The 27,126-nt window shown below is 51.2% G+C and overlaps 2 protein-coding genes across 2 annotated transcripts in view; one reads left to right on the forward strand and one right to left on the reverse strand.

The window, feature by feature from the left end:
* TNRC18 (trinucleotide repeat containing 18) overlaps positions 1 to 20,061 on the forward strand; it is a 37,764-nt gene extending 17,703 nt beyond the window's left edge. Inside the window, 15 exon segments of the mRNA XM_031056554.1 lie at positions 2 to 90; positions 7,150 to 7,389; positions 9,325 to 9,767; positions 10,583 to 10,747; positions 11,486 to 11,627; positions 11,971 to 12,088; positions 12,358 to 12,433; positions 12,791 to 12,899; positions 13,818 to 13,934; positions 14,209 to 14,373; positions 14,911 to 16,065; positions 16,068 to 16,210; positions 16,469 to 16,705; positions 17,157 to 17,231; positions 17,787 to 20,061. Coding sequence (XP_030912414.1) covers positions 2 to 90; positions 7,150 to 7,389; positions 9,325 to 9,767; positions 10,583 to 10,747; positions 11,486 to 11,627; positions 11,971 to 12,088; positions 12,358 to 12,433; positions 12,791 to 12,899; positions 13,818 to 13,934; positions 14,209 to 14,373; positions 14,911 to 16,065; positions 16,068 to 16,210; positions 16,469 to 16,705; positions 17,157 to 17,231; positions 17,787 to 17,993 — 3,481 coding nt within the window. The 3' untranslated portion in view covers positions 17,994 to 20,061.
* A 738-nt stretch (positions 20,062 to 20,799) lies between these two features.
* Positions 20,800 to 27,126, reverse strand: part of SLC29A4 (solute carrier family 29 member 4) — an 8,490-nt gene continuing 2,163 nt past the window's right edge. The window contains exons 2-11 of the mRNA XM_031056501.1: positions 25,561 to 25,729; positions 24,784 to 24,915; positions 24,559 to 24,672; positions 24,353 to 24,481; positions 23,850 to 23,924; positions 23,265 to 23,530; positions 23,043 to 23,178; positions 22,307 to 22,494; positions 21,804 to 22,044; positions 20,800 to 21,730 (exon numbers count right to left, since the gene is read on the reverse strand). Of these exons, the coding sequence (XP_030912361.1) occupies positions 21,588 to 21,730; positions 21,804 to 22,044; positions 22,307 to 22,494; positions 23,043 to 23,178; positions 23,265 to 23,530; positions 23,850 to 23,924; positions 24,353 to 24,481; positions 24,559 to 24,672; positions 24,784 to 24,915; positions 25,561 to 25,720 (1,584 nt within the window). The 5' untranslated portion in view covers positions 25,721 to 25,729 and the 3' untranslated portion in view covers positions 20,800 to 21,587. The remainder of the gene's footprint in view (positions 21,731 to 21,803; positions 22,045 to 22,306; positions 22,495 to 23,042; positions 23,179 to 23,264; positions 23,531 to 23,849; positions 23,925 to 24,352; positions 24,482 to 24,558; positions 24,673 to 24,783; positions 24,916 to 25,560; positions 25,730 to 27,126) is intronic.

Raw genomic sequence — 27,126 nt, forward strand, 5'->3', positions numbered from 1 at the left:
CGGGGCGGAAGCAACCCTTCTGCCTGCTGCTGAGGGAGGCCGAGGCGGGATCTTCCTTCAGCGACTCCTCGGAGGACTCGTTCGATCAAGGTTATTAATTTCTAGCAAACGCACCCCCAAGCGCAGCCCGTGTGGGAGCGGGGTGGGGCTGAGGGGCCTGGCGGGCCGGGGTCAGCCATTTTGATGGTCGTAGCCAGGGCGGCCATCTTTGTCCTTGGCAGCGTAGCCTGCTTTATCACCCCAACGGTTATTTTTTATCCTTTTTGTATCTGTATCATTGTGATATTTTTACTGCCTGGCTCTTTTAGAGCTTTTATATTGACTGGGTTTTAGTGTCCGCCTCTCCCTGCTTTCCTGTTCCCTTCCTCCCTCCTTCAGTTTTAACCTCACTTCCTTCCTTGCTGCCACCACCACCATCATATTATTATTACTACTATTATTATTATTATCATTTCAATTATTATTATTATTTTATTTTTACATGAGCCTTGTCGAAGTTTGAAAGGAGCTTTTTTAATTACTTTCCTCTTTTTTCCCTCCTTTATTATTTTCCCCTCCTTTTTCTTTTTCCCTCTCCTGTTTCTGACCCCCTTTTTTTCTTCCATTTTTCCTTTTTCTTTTATTTCCCCCTCGTCTTTTTTTTTGTTTTTTTTTTTTTTTAATTACCGGGGTACTGTTGTGTGGCCGTGTGACTTGATGTTTGTACTGCAATTTGGTTTACCAAGCTTTATTAAACATACCGAGTTCATTTTTAACTAAACCTGTGTACCTTGTCTCTCTTGCTGTGTCTCTTATCAGGCGATTAGGTTGCTGCTTCACTCCATCCTGCTCTGCATCCCCCTCCTGCTCCCACTCCCCATCAGTAGAACTGGAATTAACCTAGTCTGGGATACTCTCTATTATTCAAATATCCCTGCTGCCTTTGTCCAGATAAAGCCTAGGCTTCCCCCTTTCCCCCCAACCCCTTTAAGTTAATTTAATAGTTTTTTAATTTTTAGGTTTTTTAATTTAATAGTTTTTTTTTGTTCCCCCTTTTTAGTTCTATCTTTCTCAGTTTGTTTGCTGATAGACTCTCTCCAGGCAGGCACATAAAACATGGAGGCACCGACTCCTTGTTGCTGCTGCAGGAGGGTGCAGGGTGTATTTAACAACCAGAAATTTTTCTTTTTAATTTTTTAAAATGTAAATGTCAAGTTTTTGTGTCTCTTTATGGGTGGTAGGTTTTTTTTTTCAGATGCCCAGACATAACCCACGGTGCTCAAGGATGTGGCAATTACTGCATTAAATTTGACTCTCCACTTTCCCTCCCTCACCCTCAACCCAATTTTTTTCTTGCAGCTTTTTTTTTTTTTGTCAGCCTGTCATTAGTACTTCAGTGGGAAAAGAGATTACTTGAGACTTTTCCTCCAGAGGCACAAGGGGTTTCTGTTTTAGAGCGCACTCATTAAATAATAATCATGGGGAAAGGTCATTTTAATGAGCCCTCAGCTCCCGAAAGAAACTAGCTTGGCTGGGCTGAATGCAAAGCAAGAGCATCCCCAGTTGTTATCTAAGTTACATGGCAGAGCTGGATGTAGCCCAGCAAAAGCCTTTTAGTGTTTTACACTGCTCAGGGCTGTTAATTGAAAAACAGGGCTGGATAGTTTGGCTTTTGTTCTGTTGGTTTTTTTTTATTTTCTGAGTTTTTTGATGTTAATTTCCTCTGTGCACCTGTTTGGTTTTTTCTTCCCTCCAAACCCAACCTCCAAAGAAAGATAATTAAAGCTAAAAATAAAAATTAAAAAATGATAAAAAAAGAAAATGATCAAACATGGCGGAAAGATACAGAATGTTGATTTGTTTTGATGTGGCTCTGGGCTGGACCCACCAATGCATTTCAAAGAAAACCCAAAAGAGAAATACATGTGTCAAAAAAAAGAAAAAAAGAAAAATTGTTTTTTAGAGAACCCAAAAAGTTGTGGAGATAGTGAATTTTATGTAAGGCTGAGATTGCCACATTTCCATGAAGAGTCTGCGTTAACTTCCATTCTTCCCTTCCTTGTTCCTTCCCGCATCTTTTCTTTGTTTGTTTTGCTGCTGTTGGAAATTTTGAGGATATCAATCCCTTTTAGGTACCAAGTTCTTGAGGGGGGTTTTGGGTTTGCTTTTTGGTTTAGCTCCAGGTAAGCAGAGAGGTAACTTGTCCCTTTGCCTATTTTTCAAGTAACCTGTCTGCTTTATTTGAAGAAATAAACTAAAAATCCCAGTTTTATGGGATAAAATCTGGGGAGAGGAAGGGGTATGGGAGGAGGTTGGGGAATTTGGAAGAAATGGGGAAATGCATTGTAAATCCCCTTGGGGTGTCATTTAATGGTGGGGAAACCAAAGATGCAAAACCCCCTGGGGTGGGAGGTGGGTATGGAGAGGGAGGTGGGAAGGGATTATTGGTTACAATTTGGGTTTTTTTCCTGCAAATGAATTTTTCTTTTTTTTTTCTCTTTTATTTTTTCTTTTTTTTTCCTTTTTTTTTTGTTGTCAGAATAATTTCTTGAAGGGATATTTGGGTAATAGGGTTTTCTGATGGCTTTCCCTGAATACTAAACCGATTAATAACCTCAGCTTTTCTAGAAGTGCTCGCTTTCTCCTTGCAGCTGCTTGACCAACCCTTTCACCCCTGCCCCTATCCATGATGCTTTGAATGTCTGTGTCGGTCTCTTGCATTTGCTCTCACGCTGCACTAAAGAAGCAAAGTGGTTGGCTGGTTGTAGGGCAGACACTTCTCAGCGAGGGTCACTAGCCATGAACCTGAACCTTGACCATTGTTATGTAGGTAGGCAAAATAACTTTTCTTTATGTCATCTGTCAGCCTCAGACGTTTCGATGTTGCCTCCATGAATAATGACACGTAGCTCTTTGCATTCTCTTGGTTATTTTAATTTTGAAAATGATTGCTGTCCGCTTTCAACTTTCCTCTGTCCGTGAAGAGTCTCACATGGAAGGTTTGCACGTGTGTGTGTGTGCCTGAGGACTCCAGAAATGCTTTGCTGCTTGCAGAACTGCTTTTGGAGAACCCCTTAGCCCAGCCAGAGCAAGGATTTGCAGATGAGTCTGAGATGCAAACCTTAAAGGTTTCTGGACCACGGTGCAGAAATGTCCCCATGTCAGGGATATTGTCTGGCCCTGGCCCTGCAGTATCTGTGTCAGACGTGGGATTAGCTGCAGGAAAACCTGTTTTCTGTCATCTGGTTAGACATAGATGAGGGGGGACACTACTTTCTTACAGACCAAACATCACTTTGCCATTTTGATAAGAGGAAAAGCTTGTGGTTTTTAATCCAGTGACCTTGGAGAGGAAAGTGCTAATGTGGGCTAGAACCCATCAGGATAGGTAATTCCTTGAGCTTTCTGAAGCCAAAGACCCATAAGTCCTTCTCCTCCATACTCTGTTTTCCTTAAAAATTTAGTACCTTATTCTCTGTTCTCTTTTTCCTGACTCGGAGAATGATTTTACCCCAATTAAAAAAAAAACCAAAAACCAGTGATGGGTAACCAGTTCCTTACACATTCCCATGTGATAGTTGTAGTATTTTAAAATTTTTCGTAAGCACTTCTGGAGTCAACAGCACAATACACATGTGGAGGGGAAGAATCTTCCAATGATGAGAATTGGCTTATCTGGAAAAAAAAAAAGTACAGTCTTAAATTGGACACTCAAAAATAAATAACCTCCAGAATTTGGACAGATTGCAGAAATCAGATGTTAATGACCCAGTAGCTGTCTAAAGTCTGCCTGTACTTAGCCTGCTTTGTATGCTGTAGACCTGCTTGGTGTTATGAGAAAATCATGCTGTTTATTTTTACAATGTGAAATGACTGTTTTAAGTGTGTGTTTTTACTCCCTCCCTTCCCCAGCCTTTCCTCTTCACACCCCCCTCAACCTGTCTTGTTACATACATCAGTCTCTAAAAACCAAATTGCTTAACCAATTTCTGTTCATCATTAACAAATCTTCATTTACTGCTCTCCTACAGTAAAATACCATGGCAGCTTAGCTGTTAAAAGCAATGAGAAAACTTAACATTCTTAACTGGGTTTGGGTTTTAATTCAGTGCAGGTAAAAATTAAAATAATCTTTGGCTTCAGTTTATGTGGCATCAGTAGCATTTAAATACGAATGTATTGTTTGTTTTGGCTGTGGAGTTGTGTATGTACACGTGTGGTTGTGTGTGTGGGTATATACACACATATACATGCTCTTAAAAATGTCAATTAGAAAAGATATTTTTAACTTGGAGCATTTTTTCCTTTACCCTCTCTCAGTGTTAACAGAATTACCATTGAAGGAAAAAATTATTTTTAAAAAAAAGTCTTTTTCCCCCTTGCTAACTAAAAATCACCTTTTCAGGACAAAAAAAATATTGAGGCTTCAGTTGTGTGAAGGCATCTGTGCATAGTTAATTTTAAACCCACACATAGTTTGGGTACAGTAGGAATAAAACTTCTGCTTCCCATTAAATACAGGCACCAGTCTCTCCAAGGAGCCATACAGATGGACAGAGAGCACCATACCACCATGGCCAGAAGTTTGGGGACTTACTTTAGAATCATGTAGGCTTGGAGCAGAGCCCCAAATGTCTTCTTTTTACTTCATTTGTTACTTTTTGTCCCTTGGAAAATCAGAAAGAAGAGGAGCAGGGATTGTGTTGTGCATGTGGAGTGGGGTTAGCAAGATCTATCCTTGCCATGACAAGTGGAGGAGGATAGATCTGTGCTGTGAATGTGTTAAAATGGGGTTATTTTCAGGCTGGAAATTGTGTCTCCTGCAGATAAAAATGTAAGTGTTGTGGTAAAAATGCTGACAAGGGACTGTCTTCAGTTGTCTTTCTGTAGCGTGACGCTGTGTATGAGCAGGAGGTTGCAATAACCACCAGGCACCTCATCGTGTTCTGTGTTTTCTGTAGCCTGAGGAGCAGCCACTGCTCTCCTGCCTTTTAAATCTGTTTTACCTGAGTGCCTCTGAAATACTGGAGCTGCTGGGCACCCTTTTGCCCTTGCACATGCAGCGTGTGAGTGCTGAAGGAATGGTGCTGCTGGGCAGCCCGTGCGGCTGAGCCAGTGGGGCTGGGCTGATCATGGATTTTCCTGCAAACTTTTCCCTTTTTTTCCCCTCATTTTTCTCCCCAGCTGCTCACTGAATAACTCTCTGCTCAGCCAGCTCTCAGTTCTGGCATGAGGGGCTGTACAGGTTCATTTTTTATTTCCCCCCCTGTTTTTGCTGAAAATTGCTGAATTTCAGAGCTAGATGGGATGGATGGAGAAGGTCTTGCTACTCCACAGTGTGTCACTGAACTCAGGCACAGTTTTGCTGCTTTTCAGGCAGGTGGTTTTCACGTCTCAGAATAAAGTTCATCTGGATTTGTTTTCTCTTTGGCAAAATGTGATGTAAAAACAGCAGTTGTGACCCTTTTTCTGGAAGGGGAAGGAATCGGATCCCAATTTGCTGTGGATTTTTTTTTTTTTGCATGTGGTTTTTATGCAAGGAGTGAACAGGGTTGTGGATTTCTTGGTATTGACTGCAGGACTGTAGGTTTGGTAGCATTTTTATATCACAAGGAACGAGTCTGAGCAACTGAAATGGGGAAGGAATTTTTATGTAGTTAAAAATTAGTATTCTCTGACTATCAGGTGTATGCTACAGAGATAAGCCATCCATGTTAAAAAAAAAGGCAAAAAAAGCTGCCAGTTACCTCAGTTGATAAAATACAAGAATGAGAACATTGTTTTCTGATATTCCTGTTCTTTCTAATATCATGGAAAAATAACACTTGTTTTATTGTATTTTTTTTTCCTGAGCAACCAAGTGTTGAGGACGTTTTTATCTATCCCAGAGGGCATATGTGAAAAGAAAAGGATTTTCATGTTCATTCCAGCTCATTTTGAAGGGATCTGGTTTCTCATTTGGCTGGATTTCAGACACAAGGATAGTGGCTGGTAGGAGCTGGGGAGTGGGCTCAGAACAGGGCTCCTGCTAGTGGTGGAAATTTTCCAGCAGCCTCAATGATCCTACTTAAGCCCTCAATTTCAAAAGAAATGAAATATCTTTTCCAGACCTACTTTTTGCAGTTAAATACATATATTTTTATAGATCTGTGTGCTCATATATGTGTGTGTATAAGTGTGTGTTGTGTGGTATATGTGCATCTGTGAAGTGGCTTGCTCACCAGCACTCACTGGATGAGATGCTGTTAAAATTAATTGCCTCTGAGCTGCTGACAGACTCTTGGGAAGCGCTGTAGGGAGGGAGAGGTGCCACTCTCCGAGCATCTACCCCCAAAATACCTGCTGTGTACACACCCTAGAGGAAACCCTCAGCCCACTGCTCTGCAGGTGTCAGCTGAGGCAGGCAGTGAGGCTGATTTCTTTGCCAGAATTAGATTTTGGCTGTGGGCAGCTCTTCCTGCCTGCACTGAGCTGGGCTTCCCTATCCTGAGCTGTAGAGAGGGAAATGAAAGGCATGGAGAGAGTTCTGAGGCAGAGGGTTCAAACACTGCTCCTTGTCTCCAGCACTACCTACACTTTCCTCCCTTATGCATTCCAAATCCATTGCTTTCAAATTATTATTTCTTACCCCCTCTTTGCATTTTTGCTTCCTGCCCCTTCTCCTCCCTGTGTTCCCCTTGCCTCCCGCCATGGCAAAGGCTGCTCTCTGGTATTCCCCTTCCCTGCTGATCTCTGCTTCTGATTACACTAATGGATTTCATTATGGAGGAAGTGTTGGTGGGCGGGAGGGGAATCCCACAGCTCCCAGGTCGGGATTTTCAAAGGTATTAAGCTTTTAATTCCTCCTGAAAGCTGTAGGGAAGGGGTGCCTGGCATCCTTTTCAAATCTGCCAACACCCTGCTCTTCCCTCCCTTGCCCTGAGTGGGTCGTCTTTGCTGTACCCTGTATTGCTGTGTCCTTCCAGGGTGGTGGCAGGCAGGGTGACAGCGGCTCTATGGCTGCAAGGACACGTGTGTGCCCATGGCCAGCATCCTGTGGCTCAGTCCTGGGTGTCTCAGTGCCACTTTGGTGGGCACAGGGCAGCAGGAGGGTTGCGCTTCAGGTTGGGGATGTGGCTGGTGCACACCTCCGTGAGGTTTGTAACGCGCTCCCTGTTTTCTGCGTGCCAGATTCCAGTTCCGAGGAGGAGGATGATGACGATGAGGAGGAAGAGGAGGAAGCAGAGGACTATGGCACGGATGGCACAGACAGGCTGTCGTCACCTGCCCTGGATGAGAGTGGCCTGGGCCTTCTGGCCAGGTTTGCTGCCAGCGCCATGCCCAGCCCCATCGTTCCCCCTCCGCTTTCCATCATCCAGCTGGAGGCCAAGCAGAAGGCCAAGAAGAAGGAGGAGAGGCAGAGCCTGATGGGTGAGTTCCATGGTGGTGCTGTGGGGGCAAGGTGGAAGGTTTAGGAGGTCCCAGCTGTGCTGCAAGAGAGCAGGTTGTATGCCCAGACACTGAGCTGCCCTTTCTTTACTTCGGCAGCTTGATCCTGATGCTGAAGGTGGAGAAAGTGGCTGATAGGGAGACAAAAGCCAGTCATGGACATGGCAGGTTAGCTGCTGCAGCCGGGGCTTCCCTAGGGACAGCTGTGGCTTTGTCAAAGTTTCCTCTTTTCCTACTTGGCAAATTCTCAACAAGACATGCTTGCTGCAAAGGCAAGCAGGGGGATGCTGCATCCCCTTGGACAGAGTGCAGAAGGCCGTGAAGTGCTGTTAAACTTTAGGGAAGGAAGCATGTGCTAAATGCAGCTCATCTTGGATACCCAAGGGAAGCACAGACACCCAAGCAGAAGAAAAGCTCTTTCCATCAGCCCATCCCATCAGCTTCCTTATAGAAACCAGCCAGAGTGACTTGAAACAAGCATTTCTTCCTCTGCTCATGTGTTTGCAGTGCCAGAATCTGGGTTTCTGCCCTGCCTCTGTCTCAGTTTCAGTGTGTTGGGAGTTTCATTTCTTCCCCTCCCCATGCCCTGCTGCACAAGTGCCCATTGGTGACATTGTTCCTGGTCAGACAGATCTATATGGGTTCCATTTATAAATTCTCTATTAATATTTATTAAGTGATAATGGAATTTATAGCATGCTTCAGAATGGAAAATGATGTCCTCCTCGGGAGCCTGGCTTGTTTTAGCACTGTTTCCATGCTATATTAGGCTTTTGCCAACTTGTTCCAACAGTCTCTGCTAAGAATTTATTGTCTTGTAATCTGCCCTCCTTGAAACTGGAAGCATCTAGAAATTACCTCATGCAGTACTGAGAGAGGAGAAGGAGTGTTTTAATTTCCAATGGGTTTTTCATTTTGAGCTTTGCCAGCTTTGTTTTTGACATGCTGGCTCTTTTTGTCTCCATGCTGGGGCTGTCTCAAGGGAAGGGGATAGGTAGAAGATGAGAGCAGTTTCCTGCAGACTGAATTTACCCAGGAAAGCGAGTGTATTTGAGAGAAGGACCAAGAGAAGATGCTTTCCTTACTTGTGCCATGTGCATTTTTATTTTCCCATGTGAATGTTGTTTGCCTACCTCCTGCCCGTGTTGCTGGGTGTGTAAGTGCTGCCTCAATTTCTCTTCTGCCCCTGGAAACCTGGTCCTGCTTTCCTTTATCAGGTTCAGGGGAACACAGTGAAGGTGGGGAACATCTTGGCATTACTGCAGTATTTCAGGCCTCTGGGTACTGCTGTGCTCATGGTGCTGAGCAGAGGCCAATGTGAGGGGAATTCCATTTTCCACAGACAAAAGATCATTTACCTCTCTTGACTTCAAAGCAACTCCTTGAGCCAGTAAAAGGGTCTGTGGTGTCTGTTGGCCAGTGGGAAAAAATAAGCTTGAAATTTGGGTTTATTCCATTTGTTAAAAGACATTGTTCTCCTGAAACAAAGGTGAAACTGGAGAGGGATCCCACCAGGAGAGAAGGAGGGGTCAGCTTGTGGGGTTTATGCTTGGTTTCAGCTGAGCAGCTCCTTTTTGAGGAGGGGCATGTTAAAGTATATTTTCTCTTCAGAGCTTCCCTGCAGGGTTTTGCCTGTGGGAGAAGGGAGAAAATGGAGGCAGGGAACACACTGAACCACACTGCCTGAATTGTTGGCCTCTGGTTTGGAGTAGACCAGGCTTACTTCCAGGGAATTTCCACAGTGTTTTATGGGTCAGACATGGAGGTCTGGGGGATGTAAGGATTGGAAAGAGGAACAAGCGAGAGCTCTATTGAGCAGGCACAGCATCTCCCATGAAGCTCAGAGGTTTCCAGCAGGATGTGTCCCCTCTTGGCTCAGCCAGGGCTCTGACTGATGATTCAATCCTTTGCACCTAGGGACAGAGTTTGAGTACACCGACTCGGAGAGCGAGATCAAGATCAGGAAGAAGTCTCCGTCAGGGCTGCTGCGCGGCAAGAAGGGGCCGCTGGAGCCCAGCAGCATCCAGCCCAGCCAGGCCCCCAGCAGCCTGGACTCCGCGTCTGGGAGCGCTGACAAGGCCAAGCTGGGCTCTGAGAAAGGCCGCAAGCTGAAGAAATTTAAATCCCCCAAGGACCTGAGCTTTGAGTTCGGGCTGGAGGCCAGCGATGACGACCTGTGGAACCGGCGCCGCAGCGAGCGCATCTTCCTCCACGACGCCACCACCTCCTCGGCCATGCTGACATCCACAGCTCCTGCCAGCTCCACCCCCGTCCCCAAACCTGGGCGCTGTGGCAAGGGGGCCCCCATGAGCCCCAAAAAGGAGGGCAGCAAGGGGAAGGACAGGAAGGAGCTAAGCAAGGTGAGGGACGTGCTGGCCAGATTGGTGTTGGGATGCTTGGGATTGGTGAAAGGAGGGCAATAAACTCCACTAAGGTAGAGGAGAGTTGAGTCCTGTCTCAGCAGTTGTTTGGCTGCCCCTTGTCACCCCTGTCAGCCCCATGTACACCTGGAGGCTCTGTCAGACTTGGATCTAACTTGCAGGGGGTAAAAGCCATGTTTGAATGGGGCTGGTTACTTCAGTTACTCTCCATGTCCCAAAGCCATTCTGTTGGGGTGGCCAGAGTTGATGATCCTGCATTAAAACAGATCCTATGAAATCTTTCTCCCACTCTCTGCCTGAGGTTGTCCTCTTGCTGACCTGTGGCCCCCAGACTGGCCTTTAAGGCTGTTCCCCTTTTACATGGTGACTTCAGAGGTCTGTCCCTGGCTGGGGGTGACAGTGGTCTCTGGGTTACTGGCTTTTCATCTAAGCTGAATGCTTGTCTCCCTCTGGCTCCAGTTCAGTTCATGGCAGTGTTATGGAAGAGCACTGATGGGGAGAGTTGGACAAGTTAGTTGTGACATGAGGCCAACTGGGATCTTCTTGGAGCTCTTTGGAGGCAGATTTGATGGGCAGGAGTTGCTCTCCAGTGTAATGAAAAGCTCTTCCCAAAATGTGTGAAACCAGAAAACAGCTGGGAGATGTAGGATGTAATGTGGGCAGTGAACTAACTGCTGGGTGAACATAATCCTACCTGTGCATAACCTGCCTTGCACCACCTTTTCCCTTTCCTTGGACTCAGATCTTTACCAATCCTTTCTTTACTGATGGAAGTGTTTTGTTTTTATTTTTAGCAGCGGAAGAAGGGTAAAGAAACGCCCTGCTGCTCCTCCTCCTCATCCATGTCTCCTCCTGGCATCCCCAGCTCCCCCTCTGATGTTCGGGTTAGCCTGGCAAGTGCCCTGGGCTCCACCAAGAAGAGCAAAGCTAAGGTGAAAGCCAAGGAGGTGAAAAAAGAGGTGAGGGACTGGTTCTAGTGTGGCTGGACTGGAGGGTGGCTGGCAGAGCACCTGGGCTGTTGCAGTGTGAGGGAGGGAAAACAGAGGTGCAGGTTTTGCTGGGTGTGTTTCAGGCAAAGGGCTGGCTTGAAAAGCCTAAAACTCTCTGATAGTACCTGCTGCTACCATCTGGTGTTCATTTGCCTTCATCCCCCAAATTAGTGAGTAGGCAGGATTTTCTCCAAGGCTGCCACGGGGTGGAGGGAGAGCTTGCAAGGACCAAGGAGATGGTGATGGAGTAGCCTTGCTCAGCACTGGGTTCCTGTGCAGCCTGTCATCATTCATAACACACATTGCTGTCTTCTCACATGATTTCTGTGTGATGCTTATGGTCTGTGTGTAACAGCAAGGAACACATCATGGAGACTGGAGAAGAAATAGGAACAGTGCCTGGGGCCTGTTCAGGGAAGGCAGAGGCTCAGGAGCACTGTGGTGAAGCAGAGCAAAACTACAGCTCCACAGCATCTCTCCCAGCCTCTAAAAGTGAGGATGTGGGGAATAACTTTTGGTTAACTGCTGGTGATGCTTGGGGGATGAAGGCAGCAAAAAGTCTGGGTACCCCCACTTAACTCTCCATGCTGAGGATGGAGGCAGGTTTTGTCCTGATATCCTCAGGTTATTTTTTGCTGGAGGGAGGGGAGATGGGATCAGGCTGCTTCCTGTGGTGATCCAGCTGATGTGCTGCTTGCTGTCCTGCAGAACCGAGGGAAGGGAGGAGCTGTCAGCAAGCTCATGGAAAGCATGGCAGCAGAGGAGGATTTTGAACCCAACCAGGACAGCAGCTTCTCAGAGGATGAGAACATCCCACTGAGCATGCTGGTTGAGAGGCCACCCACACCAGGTAAGGGCAGGATTTTATAGGTAGGGGAGCTGGGTAGGTTTCCCAGGGCTGCTCAGGGGACAACAGTGCTGCTTTCACACATTCCTCATCCAAAGCCATGAGTCTTTGGGGTGGAGACACCACTTTTTCAGTCAATTCAATAAAAACTAAGCCTGATCAGCATGGCGCACTCTAACATCTAGTTGAATCCCACTCTCTTAAGTTGCCCTATTTTCATTACTGGTACATTATTGTTACCAAGAGAGGGGACAGTGATGCTGGGAATATGAAGTTTCCTTCTCCCCTCTGTCCCTTTCCCATGTGTGGTGCTCTCTAATCCCCATCATCCTCCCACACCTCACAGCTCCCCGCTCCTGCATCATTGACAAGGATGAACTGAAGGATGGCCTGCGTGTCCTCATCCCCATGGATGACAAACTGCTCTATGCTGGCCATGTCAAGACAGTGCATTCACCAGACATGTGAGTTGAGGGGCTGCTGTATCCACCTGGGATCTTCCAGAAAATGGGGACACAGCTGCTGCACTGATCAGTCTGGGGAGAGCTGGCTGCCCAGAGACTGACAGTGTCTGGCAGGGAGGGAAGAGAGTCCACTCTGGTTTATCAGCACTGAGGGAAATCCAATTATCTCCAATGAAGTGCTCTCACATCCTCTCCCATCAGAGGGAGGCGTTACCTGGAGGGGGTGGTGTCTCCCATGTGCTGTGTCTGACCCAGCCTTTGTGTTTCAGATACCGGGTGGTGGTGGAGGGCGAGAGGGGCAACCGTCCCCACATTTACTGCCTGGAGCAGCTCCTGCAGGAAGCGGTATGTGCTGCCAAAGGCTGCCTGTCCTTGGTGCCCATGGCCTGCTCTGGGGTGGGGGAGCCTAGCTGGAAGCTCTTTCCTCTTCCAGCTGCAGGGATGTCCTGGTCCTACCCCCCATGGTCAGTGTGGGCAGAACTCCCCTTGGTGTGCTCACTGCCCCACTGGCAGCAGGCTCTAGTCCTGTATTCCAGCAGGGGTGGTCCTTCCTTCCTCCTGTGGGCGCACAGGAGGCCATTCCCCAGCAGGGAAACTGTCCCTTGCCATCCATAGAGCTGCTTTGCTCCATGCCAGGTGTGGTGGGATGGTCTGTGCTGGTGCCAGGGTGGTCATTGATTGCCTTCCTCTTGCTCTGAGCAGATCATCGATGTGAAACCCCCCTCAGTGCGGTTCCTGCCCGAGGGCACGAGGATTGCAGCCTACTGGAGCCAGCAGTACCGCTGCCTCTACCCGGGGACAGTTGTCCGAGGTAAGGCCACCCTGGCTCTCTGTGCTGTGAACCTGGGATGTCTCAGCCCTGTGTGTCAGGGATGTCAGGCTTGTCTGGGGAAGCCCTCACCTCTGCTGTGAGTGCTGTGGAAGTTAGAGCCTGGCTTGTTCTCTCCTCCCAGTCATGCCCCTCTCATTAATGATGCAGATTTAGTAACATCCTGCAGGTTCAGGAAGAGGTTCGAGCAATTTAGGAGCTTAAATATATCAAGGACATTTAATACATTTCAGAAAGTCAGAATTTATTCCAGGCATCAATTATTTCTGAGGCTGTGGAGGTTTCTAAATCACCTGGACACTCACGACTTTGGTCTGACACAAAACTCTCCAGTCTGGTCCCATTAGAAAGTTGGTGAATGGCTCTGGAAATTTTGGCCATATGTGGTTTTGTTTTTGGGGTCTTGGTCATACCACACGTGTAAAAGGGAATAATTATTTATGGTGTATAAACCAATATTGCTGGTGCAAGAAGAGAGGGTGAGAACACAGCTTATTTCTCTTGGAGAAAGAGAAAAGCAGCAGTTTATGATGACTGAGAGTAGTTAAAAATGCAGCTTAAAAAAAAAGATATTTCAGTGAAAGAAAAGAAGTTAATTTCTGCAAGAATAAAGAGAACCAGTGGAGAGAGGTGGGAAGTCAAACTGGAATGGCTGTTATGTTCTGGAGCAGTGCTGTTGATGGGGAATTTCACACTGAGTGGGCTGGTTTAGTGTTGTCTGGGACTTTCCGTTGCAGAGTGAGCCTTCTGTGGCCTCCGTGCCCAGCCTAGGAGAGGTGAAGTGGGTGCTTTGCAGCTGGTGCAGCACCCCTGTCTTTCCCCATGCCCCTAGTTCTCTTACAAGGGGTTTGTACTCTGATGTTTGTTGCTAATCCCATCTGCTGCTCCCCCATCCCACAGGAACCCTGGATCTGGAGGAAGATGGTGATCTCATCACAGTAGAGTTCGATGACGGGGACACGGGACGCATCCCACTGTCTCACATTCGGCTTCTCCCACCTGACTACAAGATCCAGTGTGAGTCTTGCTGTTCAGTTTATTGCAAGATACTTCCTGCTCTGACATATATGGAGTTTTGGGCTGATTTCCTCAAATTTTGGGACAATTTCACAGACTTTTAGTCACAAAGATGGCACCATCAATTACAGAACACGGAGCTGGGGTGGGATATCACCCATAAGCAAAAAGGCCCAATCCCTATTGCAGGTTTGGTTGGGTTACTTTGACTCTATCACATCTCTGTTTTATGTGTTATTTGACTACATTTGAACATCTCTTTGACCTGTTCCAGGTGCTGAGCCTTCCCCTGCCCTTCTGGTGCCCAGCACCAAGCGCCGTAGCCGTAAATCCAGCAAAGACACTGGAGAAGGGAAAGAGGGATATGCCCTGGGGTCAGAGGAGCCTGTGTCAAAGGGCAAAGGGCGAGGCAGAAAGCCAAGTGTCAAGGCCAAAGCTGGTAAGTTGCACACTGCCAGGCCTGGAGCTGAGGGAATCCTTGCACAGTTCCCCACTGTTCTCCCCAAATTAGAGCTGTTGCTTGGAGTAGGATTTGGGTGAGGATGGATGCATTGCTTGAGTGCAGAGCACCCATGCATCTCACTCTGCTCTGGCTACAGTTTATAGGAGGCTGGTTCAGAAGCTGGCCTGTGACAGCCTCCTTCTGTCAGTCGGGCATGTGGAGCACAGAGTCCTTTTTTGAGCTGAGCATCTCTGCAGCTGTCAATAGAGCCACGGGTACAGGAGATTTGTAGTTTGATTCTCCTGAAGTTGAAGCAGCACCCCTGGGCATTGTCCATCACTTCTCACAAGTACTGGCACCAGGCCGGGCTGTTCAGTGAGGACACTCCCTATGCTCCTTTGGGGGTACCTGAGCAGGCAGGAACAAGCCATGCTTGGCCAGAGACCAGTCAGCACTGGTGTCTGGTTGTGTCTGAGATAATAAAGCCCATCTGGAGGGATAACATCATGTCTTTGTGTTTCTTCCCCTCTGCAGAAGAGGCTGCCTTGCCTGAAGAGAAGGATCAGGTGGAGTCTTCACCTGTTACCTCCTCAGTCTCAGAGAAGCCGGCCTGCTTGAGCAAGCCAAGCATGAAGGGGTCACGAAAATCGCAACCGCTGCCGACTGGAGGCTCTCCTGCTCCCACAGAGGAAAAGCGCTCAAAAGCCAGCAAAATGAAGATCTCCACGAAGCTGCACAGCCCCCCCCAACCCTCTTACCAGCCTGCTGTGTTTGGCAGCATCCTGGGCACGGAGCCCTACAGCGATCTCCCGGGAACGCTGGCAGCCTTTGGCTCCAGCGATGCTTCGGTGTCCAAAGCCAAGACCAAGAAAGGGCGGCCCACAGAAGAGACACAAGAGTTTGGCACCATGGTCAAGGCTCAGAGAAAGCATGACAATGAAATCCTGATCAAGCTGGACCATGAGGGTGTGATGTCTCCAAAGACAAAGAAGATGAAGGAGGCGATGCGGATGCTGGAGGACTCGAACCTGGCCAGTCGCAGAGATGGGAAGAGTCTCTTGGGGCTGGGCTATTCCGCTGCAGTGAGTGTGGAGGGCAAGCAGAAATCTTCCCGAGCCAAGGTGACTGAGGGAGACCCTTCCCCTGCCAGCTTTGGAGGAAAGTTTGATGCCTCAGCAGAGAGCCTGGCTGCCTCGAAGGACCAGGAAGAAAAGGCAGCAGCTCCAGCAGGTGTGGAGGAGTCTGAGAGCAACAGCAGTGACAGCAGCTCGGAGTCAGAGGGAGAAGAGGAGGCTGAGAAGAACCAAGGGGAAGCCCAGGACAGCAGCTCAGCCAGCTCAAGAGCATCCACCCCTCTCTCTTCCTCCAACTCCTCCTCTTCTTCCTCTTCTAGCAGCAGCTCCTCTTCATCTTCATCTTCCTCCTCTTCCTCCACCTCATCAACCTCTTCTTCGTCAAGCTCCAGCTCTTCTTCCTCCTCCACTACGGATGAAGATTCCTCCTGTAGCTCTGACGACGAAGTAGCTGAGGCCCAGCCGAGTTCCTCGGTGCAGCAAACCCTCCCACCCAAGCAAACCAAGCAGGCAGGGAAATCCCGAGCGTCCTCCCACCCGCAGAGCCAGAAGCAGCCGGCGCAGCAGCCTCAGCAGCAGCCTCAGCAACAGCCGGCAGCGCCGCCGGGGGGCAACCAGCCAAGAAGCGCGAGGGCATCCACCTGCCCACCACCAAGGAGCTGGCCAAGCGCCAGCGCCTGCCCTCCGTGGAGAACAGGCCCAAGATCGCTGCTTTCCTCCCGGCACGGCAGCTGTGGAAGTGGTTTGGGAAGCCCACGCAGGTAAATGCTCCATAGTGCTCGGCACTGGTTTTGCCTTCTGGTGCCTCTTCCCTTTTCCTGGGGTGGTGGAACTGCTGGTGTGGTGTGTCCAGTTTGCAGGGAGGTGGGGGTTGGCTTTCAGTGTGTTGGGGAAGCCATTCTGTGTGGTGTATCCCACTGCCCCAATTCCTGTGGGAATACTGCCAACAGCAAAGGGATGCATGCAAGACAAACAAGGCAGATCCCTGGCTGACCACTTGCATGATCCTCTCTTGGCAGAGACGAGGAATGAAGGGGAAGGCCAGGAAGCTGTTCTACAAGGCCATCGTGCGGGGCAAGGAGATCATCCGCATCGGAGACTGCGCGGTTTTCCTCTCCGCCGGCCGCCCCAACCTGCCCTACATCGGCCGGATCCAGAGCATGTGGGAATCCTGGGGCAACAACATGGTGGTCCGAGTCAAATGGTTTTATCACCCAGAAGAAACCAACCCTGGGAAGAAACTCAATGAAGGCAAGGTAGGCTGGTCTCCTTTGCTGAGAGGGCTGAAAAGCTCCTTGCTGCCTTTTGTTTCCAATGATGAGGAAAACACCCAAAGCCCAGTTTTTTACTGGTACCCTGAAGGAGGTGGCCCCATGCTTTCATCTGTGTGGGCAAGCCCAGTGTTGGCCCCTTGAAGAATGGAGGGGTGGGTTTCTTTGTATTAGGAAATAAAGACTTTTGCGTGGGTGCCAAAAAAAGTGTCAAGAGCCAGATCAGGTCTTCAAAGTGTAAGAACGATGGGCTTGGTGCTCAGAAACACTGAATTTTGAACTTGTGTGCGGCTGGTTTACAGCAGGATTTATTCCTAGTGGCAGTGGGCAGGGGTTCAAGTTCCAAAAGCACATGGTGAGCAGGAGGTGATGGCATGGAAAAACAACAAATTCACCAGATTTTCATTTCTGTTTCCTGTTTTCTTCTTGGGCACAGCGCTGGGATCAGAAATCAGGCAGGAGTCTGGCCACAGCTTTGCAGGCATCCAACCAGAGGAAGGACTTTATGGAGGTTGGTGAAACTGGGGGAAGGCTGGGAGGGAATGCTGGGTACCCCATAACAAATAAATACTGGAAATGCTCCCCAAACTTCTCTGGCTCTTGATTTTTGCCTCAGCTGCCAAGTCTGCAGTGCCCTGGACTTGGGGTGGATATTTCTGGGAGGGTGGAATAGCTGCAGGTGCTGGATGTGGGGAAGAACAGGGAGCTAGTATCTAGCATCTTTGCATTTGCATCCTTGAAATGAGGATGGCAAACTCATGGCCTCCACATTTCCTGTATGTGTGCTTGGCAGCTGCACATTCCCATCAGTGGGAGCCGAGTGAAAGCCAGGGCTCAGGTTCAGTAGGCTGGAGGGATTGTCCAGGCTGTCCATGGACCTATGCAGATACCCAGTGTCCCTCCCCTGGGCTGCTGTTGGGATGAGTGACATATTTTTGAGCATGAGCAGAGTCCTATCCCATTATGATAAGTGTTTTTCCTACTTATTGAAGATGATGCTGTAAACGCAGTGTGATCTAATGGCTCCTTTTTTTCCCACCTCCTTCCTTCTCTTCCTGTTGTGCAGAGAGCCCTCTACCAGTCCTCTCACGTGGATGAAAATGATGTCCAGACCATCTCACACAAGTGTCTTGTTGTTGGTCTGGATCAATATGAGCAGATGCTAAAGACAAAGAAATACCAAGACAGTGAGGACCTCTACTACCTTGCAGGGACCTATGAGCCCACCACGGGCATGATCTTCAACACCGATGGGGTCCCTGTCATCTGCTGACCGCCCAGGGGACACATGCCACCCCCTGGGAAGGGATGGGACAAACCTGAGGACGTGCCTGTTCAGACGACATGATTGTTTCTTTCAATGCTCATTTCTGTGTCACACTACAGACAGGAGAGCGCGAGAGACGCGAGGAGGAAGGAGAAGGCTGAAGAAAGGGGTTGGGGAAGCAGTTACAGGACTCGAGGAAGATGCCATTGGGGTGGTGGTGGTGGTGGTGCTTGAACCCCGAGGCTCTTCTGGAAGTGGCTTTAAGTACAGTGACACTTGACCAACTTCTCCCTTCCTCCTTTTGGTCCAGGAAAGCACATGGGTCTCGTGATCATTTCACCAGCGGGACCCCCCGGCAGGAGGGATCCCTTTTGTGTCATTTTTCCCCATCAGTAACTCGGAAGCCGCCCGCACGTGGAAGGACCCTCTTGCCTTCTGTGTGCGCTCCTCTCCGTCCTTATATTCCCTTTCCTGCTTAGTTTCGCATGACCCTTTATAGGAAGGACAGGGTGAAAGAGAAAGGAGATGAGTCTCTCTCAGCGCCTCGTCTCGATCCTCTCAGCGCCTTTTTGCTGTTCCCTTTCCCTGGAGGCCCCTCTGGCAGCGTGTGGAGCATGACAGGGCAGGGCTGGCTCCAGCACAGAGATGGCAGAAGAGAATCCTCTGGCCTGGGAGGAGCCAGGTGGAAGAGGAGACAGCATCCGGTCTTGGACGCTGCCTTCCCACTGCCTTGAACAAACTGAACCCTCTGCAGCTCTGCACCCCTTCTGCCCTGCGAAGGAGGGAGCAAGCAAGTGGCAAAGGGGGTGACACGTGGCAGACTGAGACCTCATCTTGTACCGTGCAGTGAAGGGGCAAGAAAAGACTGGGAAAAGCTGCTGCTTGGTGCTTGGAGGAGAGAAGATCAGAGGCCACTGGATTCCGGCATCCCTCACCCAGCTTCACCCGCCATGCCTTGCCTGTGCTGAGACGTGGAGCTGCTGGGAAGCCTTGCCCATGGTTTGAAGGGAATGGGGGCAGTGTGTGCCCCCAGCCCTGCCTGCCCATGGTGCTCCCACAGCCAGAGCCCCGCTGCCACCTTGGGCTCAGGGACTGCACCGTTCAGCTGCACCCATCCATGGAGAAGCTGAGCTCCCCTCGGGCACTGCCACTGCTGCTCCAGGGTTACACCTGGCAAGAGGGAACACTGGAGGAGAACCTGAGGAGAACAACGCACCATCCTTGCACTTAAACAAAACTCCAAGAGACGCACTGATCTTTGCAACTCCCGACTCGCACTACGGATCGCCGGGACGCAGAGCGGGGCGATGCTTAAGCCAAGGACAGATTGGAAACTCTCCACCCTGGCTGCGTACCAGAGACTGGAGGCCGGGGCTCAGGGGTGAGGGACAGCCCCACAGAGTTACCCCTCGTCCTTTAAAGAAACCACATGGTGCTGAGCTCGTACCATCTCCAGCCCGGGCCACCGGCGCCTCGGCACGGCGGACAGTGACGGTTCTAGCCTGTACAGTTTTAATGTACCAAAAGACTCTTTAGCCCTCCTGTATTATAAGTCTTTAAATGGATTCAACTTTTTAATTATAAATATAAATATAAATATATATATATAAATATAAACTTTTTAAAACTGTGAAAAAAATTATGAAATTATAAAAAACAAAAAAAGAAAAAACCCACAACGGCAGAAATGAACACAGTCTGACGTTTAGAATATTATTTTTTATTTCCTGTTGGATTGTGATTGTAAATGATCTGGGAACAGGCACACCCCCCACGCTCAAAGTGTACTGTACTTCTAGAAGCAAATTGTGTGAGCATATTTTAAAGAGCGAGAGAGAGAGCGCGCGAGAGAGATTTTATGCTAATGTTAAATAGAAAGCACTTAAAACCCACTGCCTTCTATGGAACACAAGGATATTTCAGACAATCGAGAGGAAAGGAGAGCCAGGTTTTTGTCTTTTTGTTTTGTTTTGTTTATGTTTTGTTTAAAACAATTTTTTTGGCATTCTGTTTGTTGGAGAACTCCGTGTGATCTTTTTTCATAAAAAAAAAAAATCTAATTGAAAAAAAGCAACCCAACGAAGCATCTTTCTTTGTCTCGCTTGTCCTGACCGCAGGGTTTTTCTCCCCTTGGTGGCAGTGATGGCTTTTTGGCTCATTCCCTGCCCTGGAGAAAGACACAACCCAGGTGCCTGGTGGCTTTTTGGGGAGAACCCATCTGTGTGAGGTGGTGGCACCTGATGGACAGGACTGGACGCTGGAGTAGAGGTGTCTGCTGGACAGGGCCTGGAGGTGTGAGTGCTCCCTCTGCCACCGTGCTCAGGGCACCATGTGCTGAGGATGAAATGCTGGGTTTGCTCTTTTTTGGTGTGAGCTGCACTTCATACAGGCAGGAGCTTGGCACAGCCAGAGCCTCCCGTGCTGCGGGGGCCAGGTCAGGGCCAGGCCTGGCACTCTCCGGCTCCTTGAGCTTGATTCCCGGGGAGGTGGCACCCGCCAGTTGGCACAGCGAGGTGCAGCTGGTCCCAAAATGTGGTGTTGGCACCTTCTCCTGATGTTTTCTGCTCCTCTTGGCCTGTTCCCTCTCCTGTGTGCTGCCCATGGCAGTTTGCAGGCTTGGTGTAACCCGGTGATGTGTTCAACCACCCCAGGTGACAAAGGGGGCCCTGAAGATGGAGACCAGCACAAGGGGCACCCCAAAACCCAACAGGAGAGGCAGGCACCACCCTGTGTGTGTCTGCCAGCCCAGCCCATTACCAGCAGTCAAGTGCCACCCACACACTTGTGTGTGGCACAGCTAAGGACCAGCCAGTGTTGCAAAGACATTTAATTATTTAATCAGCTTCACTTACATCCTGTGCAATAAATCTTGCAGCTCAGCAGTGGCCTGCAGGTGGCACTGGCAGTGCTGTAGCCTTGGGACCCCCCCCTGTACCCCTTGCAATGGAGCAGATTCACAGTGTGGGGTGGGGGGAGGCAAGACCCTGCCTCTGTTGCAGTTAGGAGGGGTAAAACAAGACACAATTAAAAAAAAAAATCTTTTTTTCCCTAACCATATGATTCACATACTTAGGGAGGGACTGTGATTTCAAGCCATTCCTGGTGAAAACCTGCAGCACCATCAATGGAAGTGGAAACCCACCTTCCCAGAGCCACGGGGGACTGAAGGAGTGCTTCTTTCCTCTCTTAGCTCCTCTTCTTCCTCACCAGCCCTCCATCACCCTCCTCCCCAGTGCTGGTCCTTTCCCTTTGGGATTTGGCAGTATTTTCTTCCTCCTGTCAATGGCTTTGCGCAAACAGAAGAATCCCCAGCCTTCACTGGAGAGCTGCACATTGCTGATGGGGAGACCCCCAAAAGCAACAAGAACTGTCCCCTGGGGTGGGAGGAATGTCACCCCAAGCAGTGGCCCTGCACAGTGCCTGGCTGGGCAGCACAGGCCGTTTGGGAATGCCACAGCCCTGTGCCAACAGGATACCAGTCCTAGTCCGTGCTGGGGTGGCTTTCAGGCTCCAGGCTCCCTCCTTGAGGAGGGATGTGGGGCGCTGGGGACCAGGGTGGGGAGCAGGTCCCATCCTGTCCCCATTGCCCCACCCCAGGGCTCAGTAGCCCAAGGTAAAGGAGCCGTTGGAGGTTTCAGTGTAGAAACAGCTGCTGTGGGAGGTACTGGTGAGGCTGTAGGCGAAATAGGCCACGGCCGAGCCCAGCGTCAGGCCCGTCATGTAGGACACGGTCATGGTGTTCCCTGTGGGATGGGAAATGGGGTGTCAGGGTGCTCTGGCCACACCACAGGGATTCCCAGGAGGGCTGAGTCCTACCTGCCAGCTCCCCCTGCTCCGGGCTCACTTTGCCTGCAGCCAGGATCATGGGCACGCTGCCGAAGTAGCCGTTGGTGATGCCCATGAGGAGGGAGAAGATGCAGGGCCAGGCGGGGTGGCCAAAGGTGGGCTGCCCATTGGGGTAGACACACATGATGAAGAGGGGGATGAAGACCACGCGGAGGCAGGAGTAGACGAGGAGGTGGGTCCCTCTCCAGTCGTAGGGCAGGGCAGCCAGGATCTGCAGTGAGGGCAGAGATTCTGCTGCGGGGGATGAGGGGCTGGGGAGGGCCCTGCAGTGCCCAAAATGGGGCGACAAGGAGATGAGATGGTGGAAAGACCAACTGCTGTGGGAACCCAACCTTGGCCATGCTGGTGAGCACCAGCCTCACACTGGTTAGACCCCCGTGGGTCAGATGACCCTTGGTGCAGCCAAGTGGCTTAGAAAGAGGGCACCAAAGGAGGACAGACACCCCCTGTGCTGGCTCTGGCCTCTCTCCTACCTTGCCGACGAAGTCAGAGAGGTTGAAGATGGCCATGATGAGGATGGGGAGCCATTCCCCCAGCGTGCAGTTGTGGATCTCCGACTCCAGCCCGGGAAAGAGGCACAGTGTGATGAAGTAGGTCATGGCGATGGAGAGCATGTAGGCCCAGATGAGGCGGGACACGACGTAGCGGTAGAGCAGCATGTCTGGCAGGGACAGGCAGCACAATTCAGCCAAAACTGCAGCCTGGCCCCCTTGCAAAGCCTGAGAGCTTTGTCTGACCCACAGGGATGCCTTCCGAAGATGAGTTTGCCCCATGGTTTTGGGCACATCATTTGGAAAGGGATCATAGAATCATAAAATCACAGAATTGTTTGGGATGGAAGGGACTGTGAAAGACCATCCAGTTCCAACCCCCTGCCATGGACAGCGACACCTTCCACTATCCCAGGTGGGCTGCAAGCTCCATCCAACCTAGCTTTGGACACTTCCAGGAATGGGGCAGCCACAGCTTCTCTGGGCAGCATGTGCCAGGGCCTCCCCACCCTCACAGGGAAGAATTTCTGGATAATATCCCATCTAATCCTGTCCTCTTGTCAGTTTGAAACCATTTCCCTTTGTCCTGCTATTCCATACCCTATTTAAATGTCCCCCTCTCCAGCCTTGGGAATGATCCTCCCCCATAACACTGGGTCACCAATCATTTATTTATCCCACCCCACAGGCATGGCTTTCCCCCGAGCCCACCACTCACCTCTGAAGCTGGGCCAGCTCCTCTTGATCCTGGGCCGAGGCACATCGAAGCGCATGTAGGTGCCACTCCCAGCCAGCTCAGCTTCGGGGCCGGGACTGCCCTGCGGGGAGCTCGGCTGCCCCTGCTCCCTGTTTTCCTGGATGGGGGGATAGGGGACAGTAGCGCTGAGGTGCAGTGGCAAAGAACCCCGGGGGACAGCAGGGAAACCCACGCTTGGCTTACAAATCTGACGTCCTCGGAGGTGACGTCGTGGTGGACGCGGTAGCCGGAGCTGGGCTCGCCGGCCCCGCGGCTCTCGGGGAGGCCCTGGCGGGAGCTGTCGGTGTAGTAACGCACGAAGCGCGTGCGCTTCACCAGCAGGTGCAGGATGAAGCACGTCAGCTCCATGCCGATGGAGATGAAGAAGAAGATGACGGTGTTCTCCTTCTCGTCCGACAGCAGCAGCTTGGTGAAGATGCGGCTGAGCGAGATGATGACCCCGGCGGTGCCTGGTGGTGTGGGGGAGCTGTCAGTGCTGGGCCCCACTGAATCCCAGCTCAGGGATCCTCATCACCCCACACCGTGTGGAAGGGATGCTTCCCCATCTAGAGGTGTCACCAGCAGTGATTTTGGGGTGATAAAGCTCCTGGCAGACATCCCCACCCCAGCCTGGCATGGCAGTGCAGGAACTTACAAACCAGTAAACTCTCTGGTTTGCTGGGGAGCACCCTGATCTGCTGGGCTGTGCTGGGGCTTACTGGGGCCCCAGGAGAAGGTGCAAGTCCATGTGGAGGGCTGTGGACACAGTCAGTGGCTGTGGGTACTTACTCTCTCCCGTCATCACTCCCTGCGTGTAGCGCTTGGGCAGCAGCCCCGTGTAGCCGTAGAAGCTGGATTGCTGCACTTCAGGAGAGAGGCACAGAGGGGAGAAGGAGGGATTATTGCTGCAGCCGAAACTCCGGGAAGGGGGAAGAAACCCCAGAGGAAACCCATGTGCTGTGCCAGCTGGGAGCTGCTCCTTCCAGCAGCCTCCTTGCTCCAAAAGCAGGAGGGCCTTTTTCCCCTCCCTGGATGCTCCACTGTGTCTGTTCCCACCCAGAGTGGCCACCAGGTGTGGGGATTTGGCATGCCACCATGGTGGCCCAGATCAGTTTGGTGCTGGTGCCCCTGGTCAGTCCCACAATGCCTGGACAGAGGTGGATGGGATGGGGCAGGGACCTGAGGGTTACAGGGAGCAGAGCAGGAGGTTGTCCCAGCAGACCACGGCTCAGGGATGGGGCTGTTTCCCTCCCCTACCTGCCATGTCCCAGCCCAGCTGCTCTGCCACATACCTGTGCAGCCAAAGGCCACCACCCCGACAGCCACCAGGTTGATGGCGTAGGCTTGTCTGCGGCTGAACAGCTCCAGCCACACGTCGCAGATGCTGACGAAGAGCAGGGGCCCCAGGGCAAAGAGGTAGCCTGTGGGGAGGAGACAGGTGGTGACAGGGCCACAGCACGGGCACAGCACTGCCTGGGCGTGCAGGGACCCCACTCACCCACGGAGATCCGCGTGTGCAAGCTCAGCAGCTCCACCAGAGCGTTGTTGAGGATGACGGCCACCAAGGCCACCAGGATGTAGGTGAGGCTCATGTCAAAGACAATGGATGTCCCTGGAGAGAGGCAGGAGATGGGGGGACAAGAGTTCAGCTCCCTTGGGAGTGGGATTGAGCTCTCTCCAGGTTTTGGGTGTCAGGGTTGTGCTGGAGCTGCTCCAGACCTACCTGGGTATTTATGGTGCAGGTAATCCACATCGGTGATAAAGCTGTTGTAGGGCAGCAGAAATCCCACCCCAGCCAGCAGCATGGCAAAATAAATCCCATGGTATCGATCCTGGGGCTCAGGGTCCTCAGAAACTGCCCCAGAAGAGGAAAAAAAGAGAAAAAGATGTGACAGTGGCACTGCTGCACTCCTGGGACCCACATGAGACCTCAGCCTTGAGGCAATGAAACAGCTCAGCTCCCTGTAGATGTACAAATAAACAGCCCCAGCTCTGAGAAGTTCCTTCCCTAAATAAAGACACTTGAGTGGAGACCCAGGAGGCAGGAAAACATCTGAGCTTTGGGGGTCTGGTGAGTTTTACTTGCAGCTAAACAAGCTGAGTGCCGGGCAGCGCAGGTGACAGCACAAGTCAAGGTGCAGGAAGGGTCAGAGGTGGGTGTGGAGGGGGACAGGGCTGCCTCAAGATGTGGAGCAGGGCTGGGGTGAATCCCAGGAGTGTCCCTGAGTCCTGCAGGGAGAAAGATGAAGCTGCAGGCTGGGAGTGAGCCTGGCAGGAGAACCAGAGCACCAATCCTCAACTCCTTACCAGCCTGCAGAGCCCACTGCCATGGGATGTGCTGGTGGCTCACACAGGTACAAAAAGGGATGAAAAAGGGTAGTGGGCAATATTGTGGCATTTCAGGCTGTTTGTGGCTACTAAACTCATCCCAGGAAGCTCCTAAGGGGCTGGGAAACCAGCAGGGAACCTGGCTGTGGGTCAGGTTGGGCTGTGCCCTCACCTGGCTCCATGAAGGTGAGGACACCCTTGGCCTGGCTGCCCCGCTGCAGCTCCTCCTCCTCCAGCTGGTAGCTGTCGAAGCTGAAGCTCATCACCACGTTCCCCTCGGGTGTCACTGCTGGGCTCAGCTCCTTGAAGCGCTCGGCGCCCACTGAGCCCATCCTGGCCACCTGAGAGGAGGGACAGCAGTGACAGGGACACCCCCGGGGTGCACAGATCCCCCCAGGTGATGCCAGGGGTCTGCAAGGGACAGTGACACATGGGTGGTGGCCCTGAGCCTTCTCCACCTTGCTGTTCTGATGTTTTTTTTCCACCTGGAAAGATGATTTCCCTCAGGCAAATGGGACCTACCAACCTTCTGAGCAGAAGTTTGGCTTTGGGGTGGTGAGCAGGGCTCGTGGGGGACCCACAGGAGCCACCCCTGAGGCACAGCCTGGCTCAGCACCGCCCCGGGATGCTGCCAAAGACAAATACCACTGTGATTTCCAAAAGCAATTAGGGAAATTAATGGATGGAATCCACCCAGGGAAGGTGGCTGCAGGGAAGGTCCCGGCTGCCTCGGGGAGCCCTGGCTCCCTGCAGGCTGCACATTTGCTCTGCTTTTTGCCCTTTTCAGCATCTCTGGTGCCTGGGGCTGGGGCAGAGCTGCCGGCCTGGGCAGACCCACTCCTGCAGCTTTCAGAGAGGGGATGGGATTTGACCCTGCTTTTTTCAGATCTGCTTCTCTGGGGAATCAGAGCCAGCACAGACCTGCCAGAGAGACCCCAGCATCACACCCGAGGGCTGCACCGAATGCATCCCAAAATGAGCTCTCCAAATACTCAACATCCTCCAGCGACCCCTTCAGAGCCATCCAAAACAGAGTTAATCTCTGTGGTTCAACCCCAGGGGGCTGCTCTGAATTCCTTGCCTGTCCCCAGCCCACCTCCTGCAGATCTCCCCGGCATCCAGGGGTGGTGGTGGTGAAAAAATCTCCTCCAAGGCAGCAGGTTGAGTCAGGCAAGGGAGGAAAAATCAATGGCAGTGATTTCTTTGGTCTCCCTGCCAGACATGGCGTTTGCAGGAGCAGAGAGGTTTTCCAGCTGCCAGCATGTGCTGGATGCTGGAGGGTCCTGAGGAGGGGGGCAAACGTGGTGCCCACAGACCCTGTGTGTGAGTTCCTGGAGCCTAAAATGCCTCTCTCGTGCAGGGATGGGTGCACAGGGCAGCACTGCCCTGGCCCTGGGGCTGTGCTGAGGTCACAGCACTGCTGGGCGGCTGCGAGGGGGTCCCCTCCCTCCCCACGCTGGGGTTCACCCCAATATCCCCCACCCCAGAGCAGGACAGCCCAGCAGGGCACATTGTCCTGGGGGCACCGCTCCGCCCTGCTGCACCCAGGGGAGCTGCCTGCAATCCCCTTCACCGCACCCTCCTGCGCCTGCTGCCCCTCCAGGCGATAAAACCCAGTGGGAAGCATCTCCCGGGATGCCGGAGAGCCTGTTGCAGGGTTTTTCCATAGCAGGAATCCCAGCTGGAGAACAAACCAGCTGGAAAAGCCTCGTACGTACTGTGTGTGGCCCAAAGTTGC

Source organism: Geospiza fortis, unplaced genomic scaffold, assembly GCF_000277835.1.
Source record: "Geospiza fortis unplaced genomic scaffold, GeoFor_1.0 scaffold237, whole genome shotgun sequence".
Classification (NCBI taxonomy): Eukaryota; Metazoa; Chordata; class Aves; order Passeriformes; family Thraupidae; genus Geospiza; species Geospiza fortis.